We start from the raw sequence: 13,871 nt of genomic DNA, 5'->3' as shown, positions 1-13,871 counted from the left end.
TTCCATTTGAGGCTTCCACACTATTGGGGCTAGGCACTCAAGCTTCATGAAGACTTTCTACATCAAAGAGGTATGTATTCTATCTTGTTACACTCATTGTTTTTGTATGCTAGATTAGGATAATACCTTGGAAGTTCTTATTTGCATGTATAATAGAGAAAACATAGATCCAAGGTATTTAGGGTTGCATGTACACTTAGGAGTGTTAGAATGCTCAAAACCCAACAGTGGTATCAGAGCCTAGGCTTGTTTTCTTGTTATACCTGCAATAGAAGCTGAAAAAAAACGAATTTGTGGTTGTCTGATCATCAGACTCGGCGAGTCCATGCCTAAAATGTGATCAATTCGATCCAACTCGCCGAGTTGGTTCATGCACTTGACGAGTTGGACCCCCAGACAACATATTTTCGAGTTTTTTGGCTAGAAATGGACTAGGAACATTACCCTAAGTTGTTTTTGAACTTATAAACTTGTTTTTTTGATGTGGTAATGTTCATGCTAATCCATTTTCAAAGATAATTGTCAATAGATTCATGTTTTGTATTAGTTTAAGGTTTAGACTAATTACATGAAAAAGTTTGATTTGAATTATCTTGTTCTTATGAGTTGTTTAGATTAATAGAAAAGTTAATTGAAATAGTTGTTTTCAATCCATTTTAATCTAAGAGTTGAGTATAAAATGTGTTTGTGTAACTTGTCCTCAAGTTACATGAAGAGTCACATTAAAGACTCATAAAACTCATAAAAGTTGGCAATGGTTACAAAATGAAGAGTCTTGTGTCATTGAATAATTTTTTATGACTCCATAACTTGTCCTCAAGTTATGGAAGTTCAAGAGTCACTTCATTAAAGAATAAATATGTAACCATAATTAAATCCATAAGTTATAAAATAACGAAAAGTTAGTTCTTTTATTAGTTTAAAGTCTTCCATAACTTGTCCTCAAGTTATGGAACTTGAAGAGTTTTTGGATTAAAACTACTTTAAACACATAAGTTATGGAATTAATTAGTTTTGAATAGTTTCAAAACTTGCCCTCAAGTTTTGGAATTTGAAAAGTTTTCACTTATGAATACTTTAATTCCAAGTTAGCCCTTAGAATTTTAAAGAATTAAAATTCAACCCTTATACTTTATAATATTATAAGTTAATAATATATATATTATATATATATATATATATATATATATATATATATATATATATATATATATATATGTATAAGAGTAAAGTCAGTCTTACCGCTAGTACGTCTCATTCACGAAGCCGGTCTATAAGGTGGGTATAAGGTTGTTGCCTATAAAATGGCAACTTAATGGGTGTCCACTCTCACCCACCGCTTGCTTGACTGGTGGAGGGTCGTTAGCCGAACGGGTTTGACAGGACTATAATTCTCCCTTCATTAAAAGTATTAATGATAAATACTAAGTAACTAAACTCTTAATAATACCATGAAATTAAACTTTGCACTTTGTTTAAGTCGGTTAGTGGAGCGTGTGTGGTTAACCGGCACACTAACGCGTATTTAACAAGGTAGGCGAAGGGTAACTTAATGTTTATCATAGTATCGATGGAGCGTGTGTGGTTAACCGGCACATCGATTAAGGGGTAAACACTTAAGGGTACCAAGTAATTTGCATGGTTACTTCACACCTTGTTTTGTGATCCTCGGCATCCCAGTCACAAAACCTGAAGGGCACACTCGAGATTGAAACATGCCATTGAACAGTTCAATGAATCTCAAAGATCTAGGAGTTTCAAAACCAATTAAAACCTAATAATACATTTCGTTTATCTTGGTGGAAATTGGTGAATCGTCATTCACCTACCTTCAAATATTTTATAACTTAGATTACGACATACCTCTTCTAAGTTATAAAATAGTTTGTTGGGTCCTAGCCTTAATATTTCATATTGGGTGTCATATTAAGGACTTTAAATCAACTATCTTGAATATCTCCCAAAAGATGTCTGGTTTAGACACCTATGATCTTCCCAAATCTCTTGAAACAAGGTTTCCTAATGAAGATGATATCCCATAGATATCATACTTCTTTCTCCTCCTCCAACTATTCTCCCTAACCCACATGTTCTTAAAAAGGTTTAAGGTCACTCAAGCCCTATTGGCAAGGCAAGGTCTAGGTGTGGTCACATCTTGGAGATGTAGTCACATATTGACAAGCCGGGAGAGTTAGGTGTCGAAGTCTTGAGAAAGTTGGTGGTTCAACTACTTTCTAAGTCACATAGTGAGTTCTTTTGGAACACCTATGAAACAGACTATGACAAGACCCTTAATGATCTTATCTGTTTGCTAAGATCAACTTCCTAAAACTATATGGACATTGACAATAGTGACACAGGAAATCCAGAAAAGCATTCTCTTCCCAATGGAAAGGGATCGGCCATTGTCAACTCGGTTGACCAAATGTAAAGAGAAAAGCTAAGTCTGTGATAGTCTCGTGTACCATTATCAAAGGGTCCATATGTTTATATTGCCAAAGGAAGGGGCATTGGTTGCGAAGCTGCCAAATTTACCTAAGGATGTTAAAGTCAATAAGTTTGACTCTACTTCAGGTAAAGTCCACTATCTAACTCTGTTAAGTTTCTATTCTGAGATTCTTGATACATGATGTGACTAGGTCACATGGTGATGTTTTAAGAATCAAAGAAAAGTAAAGGAACTTAAAGAAAGAATATGTTGAATCTGATCGCGTAGATGGATTTCTATCGCGTAGTTTGAAAATCGGATTCTTGAGCTACTTCTTAGGAGTTATGAGATATTGCTTAGGAATAGATAACGACAAGTTTTCATATGGATTGTAAGGATAAGTTTTTCCGCAAAGTTTAAAAATAAAAGAAAAATTTTGGATTGTATTTATTTTAAAATATCCTTACAATGGCATTTGAGGAAAAATTGTTGCTTATATGATTTCATTAAGAGCAAGAGTGGAAATATGAAATTGATTCTTTCATTTGTGGTAATGTCTAGATTTACCAAATAAGGAAAGATTCTCATCACCTAAGTTTCAATTGGACCGGAACATGGAATCATGCAAGTTGTATAGCATGATGAATGAGAACTTTCAAGTATTGGAAAATTAAGACTAATTACTCGGTCACATGGATGTGTGAGTCAAGTAAAGGACTAAAGGATCGAGTACACATTCTTGTGCACTGATTAAGTCCACCATAAAAGATTGATAAGACTATTCGTCATAGTTTACTACAGCTCAGTAAACATGATTATACTTACAAGCTTAAGTGTAACTCTGAGACATTGGAAAAGGTTCTAATGTATGGCAGAGCGAATAAGAAGAATCAAATTAGGCAGAAGGATAAAAGTTTCTCAAATCTGAAAAGATGGGAGAGTACTTTAGTATCAATTTTGTGTTCATCTTAATGATTAAGAAACCATATCAAAATTAGTTCTCTAAGGAAATCTTAGTGCATTTTTATGACTAAGAAAAGGAACTTGAATTGTTGAAATGGTTAAATCAAGAAGATGAGTCATACTTCGTTCCAATACAAGTCTTAGAGTCATACTCCAAGATTGTAACTTGAGTGACATGTCTCAAAAGAAGGTTTAAAACACTTGTCAAATGTAAGAGTAAAAGTTTTCTACTCTTGTACATTTGAAATTGGTAAGTTGTGATGTTTTGGATAAAACAAAGACCAACTTAGGCCAATTGTGTGAAGTGTTTGTCTTGATTAGAATCCAAACTATCTCTTGGATATTTGACAAGGGAGTATTATATGTCAAGAGGACAGTGGGAGTCTTAAAGGTCTTGAAAGTCTCAAGAACTAATCAAGAATAGAACCTGAAGTTCTTCACTAGCACACGACTTGAGGTTTATAACCTATTGTGTTGACTTATTCTATGCCCATTCCAGTTAAAGTTGGCTTTGCATATGAGTTCTTAGAGTTCTCAAAGTGTTGCACAAACAACTTGGAAGCAATGGCAGGCCCTTGAGCTGCCAGGTGGCAAGAAATTAAGATTGAGTTCAGTCCATATGAGTTTGGATTTGTCATTATCTTTGTCTTGTGATTATGGTTTTGACAAATTCATATGGGTAGGAACTCATACACCATATAAATCTAAGTGTCATAAGGTTTCTCTCCGATTCATGAAAATGATGGTGAGGAAACACTTTCACTAAGTAGATTTTATCTAGATAGCAATTGTGATATTTGCATTCTCAAAGTCGTTAGTGGAGCGTGTATGGTTTACCGGCACACTAACCTGGACTTGTGAGAAGTGGCAAAAAGGTCTAACCATTATGATTACGGCATCCCTCTTCATAATTGTTTAGACACACAAGTGTGCTATCTAAGGGAAGCTGTATGAGTTTGATAAAGTTTTATCAAAACAATCTAGTATCAGAAATCTGAACTTTGGAAGAAAGTCAGCTGATTTCTGAATACATGTCAAAGCTAGTGGGAGCATAAGTATTATGCTAATAATCATCATGTTAGTGGGAGCATGATAATTATGATAAGTATTGCAAGTTAGCAATGTTAATTATAGAAAACAAAAGTTTCAATTCGTGAGGTTGCAGGGGTTGAAAAGAGTTGTTTTGCTATAATTAAGGGAGAGGAAATTATACTTCATCTCAAATCTATAAGCTTAATTCATGAGGTTTTAATCATTTAGTCAAGGATATATATATAAATTTCATGTTGGAATGGCTCAACATAAGGAAATTCTGTATATGGGTCCATTATTTGCGTTCTAAAATTCGGTTATGATTACGGCATCCCTTTTCATAATCTGAATTATGAGAACTTGGCAAATTGAAATGGACATATTATAGCAAAAGACTGGTTTAGTCTTTATGTGAGACATCATGAATCGTGTCCCATATGCTTCAGATATAGGATCGATTACATGTGTTATAATCATCTGTTCTAAAATTTTCCAAATGCATGGGGCATTAAAAAGGGAAAAGGTTTAGAACTGGATATGACTAAAAGGATTAAACAATTGTCGAGGACAATCTAAGGTTTACCAAAGATTGGTTACTCAAGGACAATTGGAAGTATAGTGATAATTCTGGAAGGACCATATTGACATAATCTGTAAGGAGGCAACTCTTGTTCAGAAGTGATAGTCAAAATGGAATCTGGAAATGTTTCAAAGTTAGAATTTTCAATCTGTGTAAAATTAAGGAAACTTAATGCAAGAAGGATATTTCCAAGGAGTTGATCTCCTTTGGAATACTCTGTAATGATTGTTGCCAAGTCTTTGTGAGTTTGTGCATAATCGTTACAAGAGGATCAATGCATATAAGTTTAGAATCTAACAGATTTCAGTAAATGGCATGAATTTGGAATTCTTGCATTTGCGGTAAGGATTTGGGAGTGTGAAAAGAGAATCATTGAAGTTATGTTCAATTGATCTAGTTCACAAAGTAAAGATCATAGACAAACATAGTATGCATACTTGGTGTGTGGCATGACTAGTGTTTAAGAAAACATAGTGTACATGCTTGGAGCATGGGACAACTATTGTTTTAAATTCAAGAATAAAGTTGATAGCTGAAACAGTATACAATGAATAATGTGTAATCATATGGTGATAAATAAAAGGTGTTTTATTTATGTTCAAAGGGTTGATAGCATATTGGATTCAATTATTATTGTGTTTCATTTTGCATGTTTTGACTTCCCGAATAAACTGGGTTATTCTTCCGGAATGACTAAGTTATTCAAACCATCCACAGTCGGTCATATGTTGGAAGTAGATATGAATTAAGACTGTCATGGGTTGGCTTGTAGAGGTCTAAGGTGTTGGACAAAGGGCTACAACACTCATGAGTGCTCATAAGTTCTGAGTATTGGATTCAACCCGCGCTCATTGGAATCACTTCATGGATTTTATCACGAGTGATCATGAGACGATAATATCTTATATTCTTCAAACCTAGAGATATGAGTTGTTACTATGAGTTGATAGTACATTGATTACACGAAAACGCATTTGGTAACTCGGTACTATAAAACGTGCCTTTGTGTATGATTCAACAAGTAGTAGAACAAGCCATATGAGTCGAAGTTTATCCGTTCCTTTTACCTTTGGGATAAAAGCGATATCTATGGGCCCCTCGATGATTTGATGATGACAAATGGAAGTGCTCGGCCGGGCCAGGACTGATTTGATTTGTTCAATTAGTCAGTCGTCATAAATCGGAAATCGGGAAACAACAAATGGACAGAGAGAATGATTATAATCCATGTCTCAGTCCATATGATATCTAGAATGGAGGAATATATGATCCCTTATCTAATGGACAAGTTATTGACAAAGGTCAGAGTTCATCTACAAGGTCAGAGTTCGACAGAAGCTTTTGAGAGCTACGATTGCCAGTTGGTTCCTGAAGTCATACGCAATAATAGTTTTAGACTTATCCAAGTGGGAGACTGTTGGATTAATGTCTAAGTCCATAACTATAATTGGTAAGACTTGACCCGACCCGGCATGGTCCATTTGGGTTGCATACCATCATGCACTTGGATAGACTATAATGAGAGAAATAAGACACTTATGGTTATTAATATATTATAAGTTCTAGTATATTAATAATAAGAATAATAAGATTATTTAATTAGTATTGATCAAGAATTAATCTAGGATTAATTAAGTGATCAAAAGAAGACTAATTAAATATATGGGTTGATTGTGTAAATCATCCATACTTGTGGGCTAATGCTCCATGGATAATCAAGTTGGGCTAAAACCCATAGGATGGTCCATGGATGCTCCATGGTGTATTTGTACCCATGGATCATGGAAATGAAAGGCCATGTCAATTAGGGTTTACATGGTGTAACCCTAACTATATAAGCATCTTATTCTTGACCAAAATCGGCCACTAGAGCGTGAAGTGAAAGGGCTAGCCGATTTCATGAGTTGTAGAATTCTCTCAAGTTATTCTAAGTGTTTTGGTGATTGTGATTCCATTTGAGGCTTCCACACTATTGGGGCTAGGCACTCAAGCTTCATGAAGACTTTCTACATCAAAGAGGTATGTATTCTATCTTGTTACACTCATTGTTTTTGTATGCTAGATTAGGATAATACCTTGGAAGTTCTTATTTGCATGTATAATAAAGAAAACATAGATCCAAGGTATTTAGGGTTGCATGTACACTTAGGAGTGTTAGAATGCTCAAAACCCAACAGGTACAACAACAACAACAACAACATATTGTTTTAACTCTTGTGTTACTTCAAATAAATCTCAAAGTTGGATTGTTGATTCTGGAGCAAATCAACATATGATAGCCTCAGAATCACAACTCCAAGACACTGTGGATGTGTCTAGACTTAATCTACTTGTAAAACATCCTAATGGTTCTTCTGCTCAAATAAATAAGATTGGGAATGTTCAATTGTCCTCTAATCTTACTTTATTTGATGTTTTTGTTGTGCCAGACTTTAATGTTAATCTTTTGTCTGTACATAAACTATGTAAGGATAATGGATGTGAAATTACTTTCTCTGAACATAATTGTAAAATTCAGAATTCACTGTCAAAGAAGATGGTGGAGAATGGTAGAGAATCTGGGGGGTTATATTACCTAGATCATGTTCCCTCAGGTAATTCAGTTAATCAAACTAATTCTAAGTGTTGTGTCTCAAAGTTAACTTGGCATAGTAGACTTGGTCATCCTGTTGATCAGGCTTTAAATATTTTGAAAGATAAATTGAAACTAGGAAATGAGTCTCTTCCTCCTTGTGATGTCTGTCATAAGGCTAAACAGACTAGGGAGTCATTCTCACTTAGTCAACATTGTTCAACCTAGTTGGGTGAATTAATTCACTTAGATGTTTGGGGTCCCTATAGACTTGCTTCTGTAGAAGGGTTTAAGTTTTTTCTGACTATTGTGGATGATTTCTCCAGGGCTACTTGGGTTTTTCTTTTGAAATCTAAAAGTGAAGTTTTTGATTGTTTTAAGATTTTTGTGAATATTTTATTGAACCAATTTAGTGTTAATATTAAGGTTGTGAGATCTGATAATGGTATTGAATTTGTGAATAATCAAATGAAATATTTTTGTATTGAACGAGGTATCATTCATCAGACTTCCTGTGCTTACACTCCACAACAAAATGGAGTTGTGGAAAGGAAGCACAGATACATACTTAATGTTGCAAGATCACTTTTGTTTCAGTCGGCTGTTCCTATAAAATATTGGGGAGATGCTGTTTTAACTTCAGTTTTTTTGATAAATAGAATGCCTACATCAGTTTTAAATGGGTTATCTCCTTATGAACTTGTTTATAAAAGAACAGCTAATTTTGATCATTTAAGAGTTTTTGGTTGTCTTTGTTTTGCTGTTAAACAAAATATTTCTGATAAGTTTTCTGAACGTGCTGAAAAGTGCATTTTATTAGGATATTCATCTGATAAAAAAGCTTATAAACTTCTTAGTCTTGATACTAATACATCTTTTATGTCCAGGGATGTGAAATTTTATGAATCTGTGTTTCCATATAAATTGAAGTCAACTAATGTTGACAAAAATTTTTCTGGTTTTGGCCCTAGTGATCCATTTTCCTATGATGAGTTTGATACTAATGAATATATAAATGATTCTATTAATCTTGATGAGCTGAGAGTAGAATCACAGTTGGATGGTACTGATGCAGCCATTCACCTGGATGATGTCAGTCCTAATAATGTTGTCAACCGTAGTGGCGAGGCAGTTGTGCCTCCTTCTGCTGGTTCAATTCCTTCTTCTTCTAACATTTCTGAGGAAAGTAGTCAGTTACCCTTAATCCCTTCTGTTGAGCAGTCTTTAGGTTCTTCTAGGTCTAGACGTGAGTCTCATATGCCTGTGAAGTTTTCTGATTACATTGTTGAAGGTAAATATAAATATGGAATAGAAAGAACTATTAATTACTCTTCATAGAAATAATACCTGGGAAATTACATGTTTACCTAAGAACAGAAAACTGATAGGTTGTAAGTGGGTTTTCAAAATTAAATACAAGTCTAATGGTGAAGTAGAAAGATATAAAGCTCGTTTAGTAGCTAAAGGGTATAACCAAAGGGAAGGAATTGACTTTGAAGAAACTTTCTTTCCTGTTGCAAAAATTGTGACTGTAAGAATAATTATTTCTTTGTCTGTACATAATTCTTGGCCATTATATCAACTAGATATTAATAATGCATTTTTATATGGTGACTTAACTGAAGATGTTTATATGTCTCTTCCTCCTGGATATTTTTCTATTGGTGATTCTAGGGGTTGTAAACTTACTAAATCTTAATATGGTTTGAAACAAGCTCCTAGGAAGTGGAATGAAAAACTTTGTTCTTCTTTGTTTTTGTTTGGTTTCAAGCAAAGTATCAGTGACTATTCATTATTTATAAGGAAATTTGAAGGATCATTAACTATATTGCTTATATATGTAGATGATATTATTTTGACTGGAAGTTGTGAACATGAATTGCAGAAAGTTAAGGATTTTATGAAAACTGAGTTTCTAATTAAAGATCTTGGAACTTTAAAATATTTTTTGGGAATTGAAGTAATAAAATTTAATAATGGGTTGTGTCTAAATCAAAGGAAATATTGTTTAGAGTTATTACATGAATATGGTATGCTTGGGTGTAAACCTGTAAATACACCATTGGAAACAAATTTTCTGATAAAGACTGATGAAAATGATAAAGGAAATTCATTGTTAGACAATAAAACTGAGTTTCAGAAACTCATTGGTAAATTGATATATTTGACAGTAACTAGACCAGATATTTCATATGATGTTCAGGTACTTAGTCAGTTCATGCACAGGCCTAAAAAATCTCATCTAAAAATTGCTTTTAGACTTTTAAGATACTTAAAAAACAGTCCTGGAAGAGGAGTGGCTATAACCAAATCTGATAAATTTGAGCTTAAAGGGTTTGTAGATGTTGACTGGGCTAAGTTTATGATTACAAGAAAATCAGTGTCTGGATATTTGGTTTATTTTAATAACTGTTTAATTTCATGGAAGAGTAAGAAACAGTCTACTGGTTCTAGATCCTCCACTGAAGCTGAATATAGAGCTTTAGGGTCTATTACTTGTGAGATAATTTGGATTTTAAAACTTTTGTTTGAATTAGAAATTAAAGATTTAATTCCTGTTTCAGTTTTTTGCGATAATGATTCAACTATTAAGTTAGCTTTAAATCCTGTGTTTCATGAGAGGACAAAACATTTTGAAGTTGACTTGCATTTTATTAGAGAAAAAATTTCTAATGGAGTGATAAAATTGGTTAAAATTTGTTCTTCTGAACAAACTGCAGATATCTTAACTAAATCTTTAACTATAAAGCAGCATGATTTTCTAACTAAGAAAATGGGCATTGTTGATGTTTTTAAAAGTGAAAAATAAATATTTCAATTGAGGGGGGATGTTGAAAATATTATGAATTAATACAATCTCATATTTATTTTTATATACGTATAAGTATATGTAGTTGTATGTGTATAAGTGAATGCAGGAGTAAAGCAGGAGTGAAGCGCGGATCTGAAGTGGGTCGGGTTAGATTTGTTTCAGTGATAAGGGAGTATAAAAGAAGAGAGAGAGTGTGTTAGAGATCAGTTCAGATATTTTTTCATCTCATTCTTCTCTCTTGTGATGTGCTCTCGTTCAGTTAGGGTTTTCTGCTAGATCTAAACGATTGTGAAGCAGATCTGTTGTATTTTTCCTGATCGTTCTTTATATTCGTGTTATTCATTCATTACTGATAATCATTCTAGATTAGGGCTTGGTGTTTTGTTATGAGAGTAGAATAGGGTTTTGTAGTGAGGTTTTTTGATGTATGTTCTTGAAAACCTTATGTTTCTTTGTCCTCAAATGATATAAGAAATGAAGATGTTGGGAAATATGTGTTTGTAGTTTTTTAACACACAGTCCCAGGGGTGGTTCTAACGACCTTGTCTATTGTGTCCTCGCAGATTCCCTCTGGCGTAGGAGCACACCATCAGAGCAGGTGGTCGGAGCCGATGTCGCATCAATCACAGTAAGCATGAAGCGAGAGGTCCCATATGGAGATGTTTCGGAGTTCAGCCTCTAGTTGCATTGTAGTAGCCTCTTTATTGTCATAGAAAATAGAGTGAATATTAAGCCAAACCTTACGGGCTGTTGGAGGATTGGAGTAAGCGGAGGTGATGAGATTTTGAGATATCAATCTAAATAGCCATAAAAGAAACATTAAGTCAAGTCTTTCTCATTTTGGATAAGTAGATGACGATTTGGTGCATCATATGTGCCATCTACGTGATAGAAAATATCATAGGCGGTACAATAAACCTTGAAGAGAGCACTCCAAGGTTCATAGTTCTGAGTGGTGAAATCTAGAATAAGAGGAACATACGTTTTGATGTTGGTTATTCCATAGGCTTTGTGAGGAGGTTTGGAATTGTTGTTAGATTCACCACCAGTCATGTTGGTTGAAGAAAGAAGAAAGAAACGTGAGAGAAGAAGAGTAAAGGGTGTGACGATAGTAAAAGAAAAGAGGATCAGTTGATTTTAGGGATGAAAAAATAGGCTGATACCATGATAGAAACTATTTTCCTACACTTAGAAAGGCATTACAAACTAAATACACAATGGCCTTCTTGAGCTTATACACCATAATGGACTAATAGAAGGAGTGGGCTAATAATACAAATATACAAATATATAAATCATGATTATAACATATAATACACGGTCTCACATCTAATAAATTATGTCCAGCAGCTTAACAAACACACCACACAAATAACTCGAGTGTGATGGCCAATGGCGTTACCTTGTGATATGTTTTATGGAGCTCTTCTTTGTTGGTAACTTGCCTTGCCACTAGTGGCCAAATTGGAAGGTTCTTCGTCCTGGCCACCATAACGACCAGGGTTTTTCCTTGTCATGGTTCTTTCTATCCATACGCTGATTTCAAAACAATACAAAAAGGATTTTTTGTTCCTTTTTATTAAAAAAAAAGTAAAAAAGATATCTTATATTCGTTTTCTCATTTTATTTATTTATTTATTTAAACTTCCGTACACTGTTTTCCTAATATATAAGAAAATTCAGATTCTTCAGTCATTCGCTGCAAATCTTCCATTCATTCCACGGTATTGGCAAGAAGGTGTTTAAGGTATGTCTTCTTCATCTCTCCGGCCCTCTCCGTCTCCAACCATCCTCCCCTCCCCTTCTCTCATTTTCTGTTACTGTTCCACCGCCGTCCGCCGTGACACACTCTTCCCTTCACTGGTAGCCATTAACCCTCACAACCTCACCTCGCTGCTGATAACCCACCAACCACCACCACCATAGAAACCCTAAAAACAAGCACTCAGCTTCATACCACCACTCTCTCCGCCTCCCCTCATTTCCTCCCTTTCTCCCATGCACGACAATCCCAAACGACATCCCGACCCCGCTGCCGGCAGCTGTACCACCCTCCGATTATAAAAACCATATTCCAGCTCCTAAATTTTGCATTTATCGACCCATCACAACCCAATCTGCCGGAAAATCCCATTTATCTCACCTTAATTTCTCTGCGATCCCCTCCCCTCATCCCGTTTCTCGCCGGAGAACACCAGTTGCTTTCTCTGACTTGAACCACCACCAACTGAAACCTCTCTGTATGTGTGTGTTTGGTCTTCTCTTCTTAAGAAATCCCTGAAAACAAATCCCTAATTTACATTTCTGCTCATGTTCTTCCAAATCCTTGCTAGATTAACGTTTTAATCCTACATTTTTTTTCTTTTTCAATTCCTGCAGGTTTAGGTCTAAGCGGAGCTTCACATCGAGTTACATCAAAGTTTTTTTTGGCATCTTCAGGTACAATTTCATCCTTCCGATTCCATACTCTTAAATTAACTTTCATTAGCGTTAACTTTGATTCATGAAATTATCCACCATTAACAGTTGTTCAGATCAACAATCCGAATACTATCATCAATGTTACATCACTGTAATGAATCTTTTTTAGGTTGGACCAAAATTGACTTTGGTTGACCATGTTTTACTTTGACTTTTCTTTTCAGCTAACGTCAAGTTATATAGGAACTAATACACAATTGAATGGTTTAAGCAGGATGGATAATCGTAATGCTTTGGTGATGATAGCTGGATGCATAGCCATCAACAGTGTGATGTGTCTGCTAGGATTCCCAGGAGGACTTGCAAACATTGGGAAGACAAAACGCGATTGGGTGTTTCTCAATGCGAACTTGAAAGCTCTTTGTATCTCCATGACTGTGTTTGTTGTTGGAATGAGTGCGGGGCCCACATTCTGGAAAAAGATCGAGAAGCGTGCAAGATATGCCATGCTTATTGCAATTGCTGCTATGGCGATAGCTGTTCATGAAATTGTTCTTAGGATTATAGGGGACGACTACTGGTTGAGGCTTTTTGCTAATTGGTCCTGTTCTGTGATCGTGCATTTCATTTGTGGTGTCATCTTCTTTCTCAGGTGTGGCTATTGGATCATATAGAGACGATGTTGGTGCGTTATTATGATCAGTTAACAATCAACTCGATCTAATCATCTGTTGGATGCTTTTGAATTGTGATGTCAACTCTTCTTTCACACTATTGACTATTGAGTATTAGTTTGGATATGTGGCTAGACCAAATTAGTTTTTTATTTTGTTTACGTTTTAGGAAATGTTATGGAATCAACAAGTGAACTTTTCATTTTCTTCCAATTTAGTCGACCATTTACCAAGAAGACCTAGTTTACTAAAAATATTACTAGCTATTCTTATGTTCCATACAAGTTACCAACAAGAGTGGAATATTATATATTATTAGTTGTTGAGTTCTACCTATTTGGTTTAAAAGGTGGTTTTAATCTTGTTCATGGGCCATGTAACCATCTTGG

The 13,871-nt window shown here is 34.9% G+C and overlaps 1 protein-coding gene across 1 annotated transcript; it reads left to right on the top strand.

Annotated features, from left to right (window-relative positions):
- The first annotated feature begins 12,075 nt into the window (after nt 1-12,075).
- LOC145074666 (uncharacterized) lies at nt 12,076-13,577 on the top strand. Its single transcript, XM_079020998.1, has 3 exons — nt 12,076-12,134; nt 12,767-12,826; nt 13,083-13,577. The coding sequence occupies exon 3, from the start codon at nt 13,084-13,086 to the stop codon at nt 13,480-13,482; it is 399 nt and encodes a 132-aa protein (XP_078877124.1). The 5' UTR covers nt 12,076-12,134; nt 12,767-12,826; nt 13,083; the 3' UTR covers nt 13,483-13,577.
- The last annotated feature ends 294 nt before the right edge of the window (nt 13,578-13,871 follow it).

Source organism: Lactuca serriola, chromosome 9 (assembly GCF_051521515.1).
Source record: "Lactuca serriola cultivar US96UC23 chromosome 9, Lser_US96UC23_V15, whole genome shotgun sequence".
NCBI lineage: Eukaryota > Viridiplantae > Streptophyta > Magnoliopsida > Asterales > Asteraceae > Lactuca > Lactuca serriola.
This window is presented reverse-complemented; position numbering and strand designations above follow the sequence as displayed.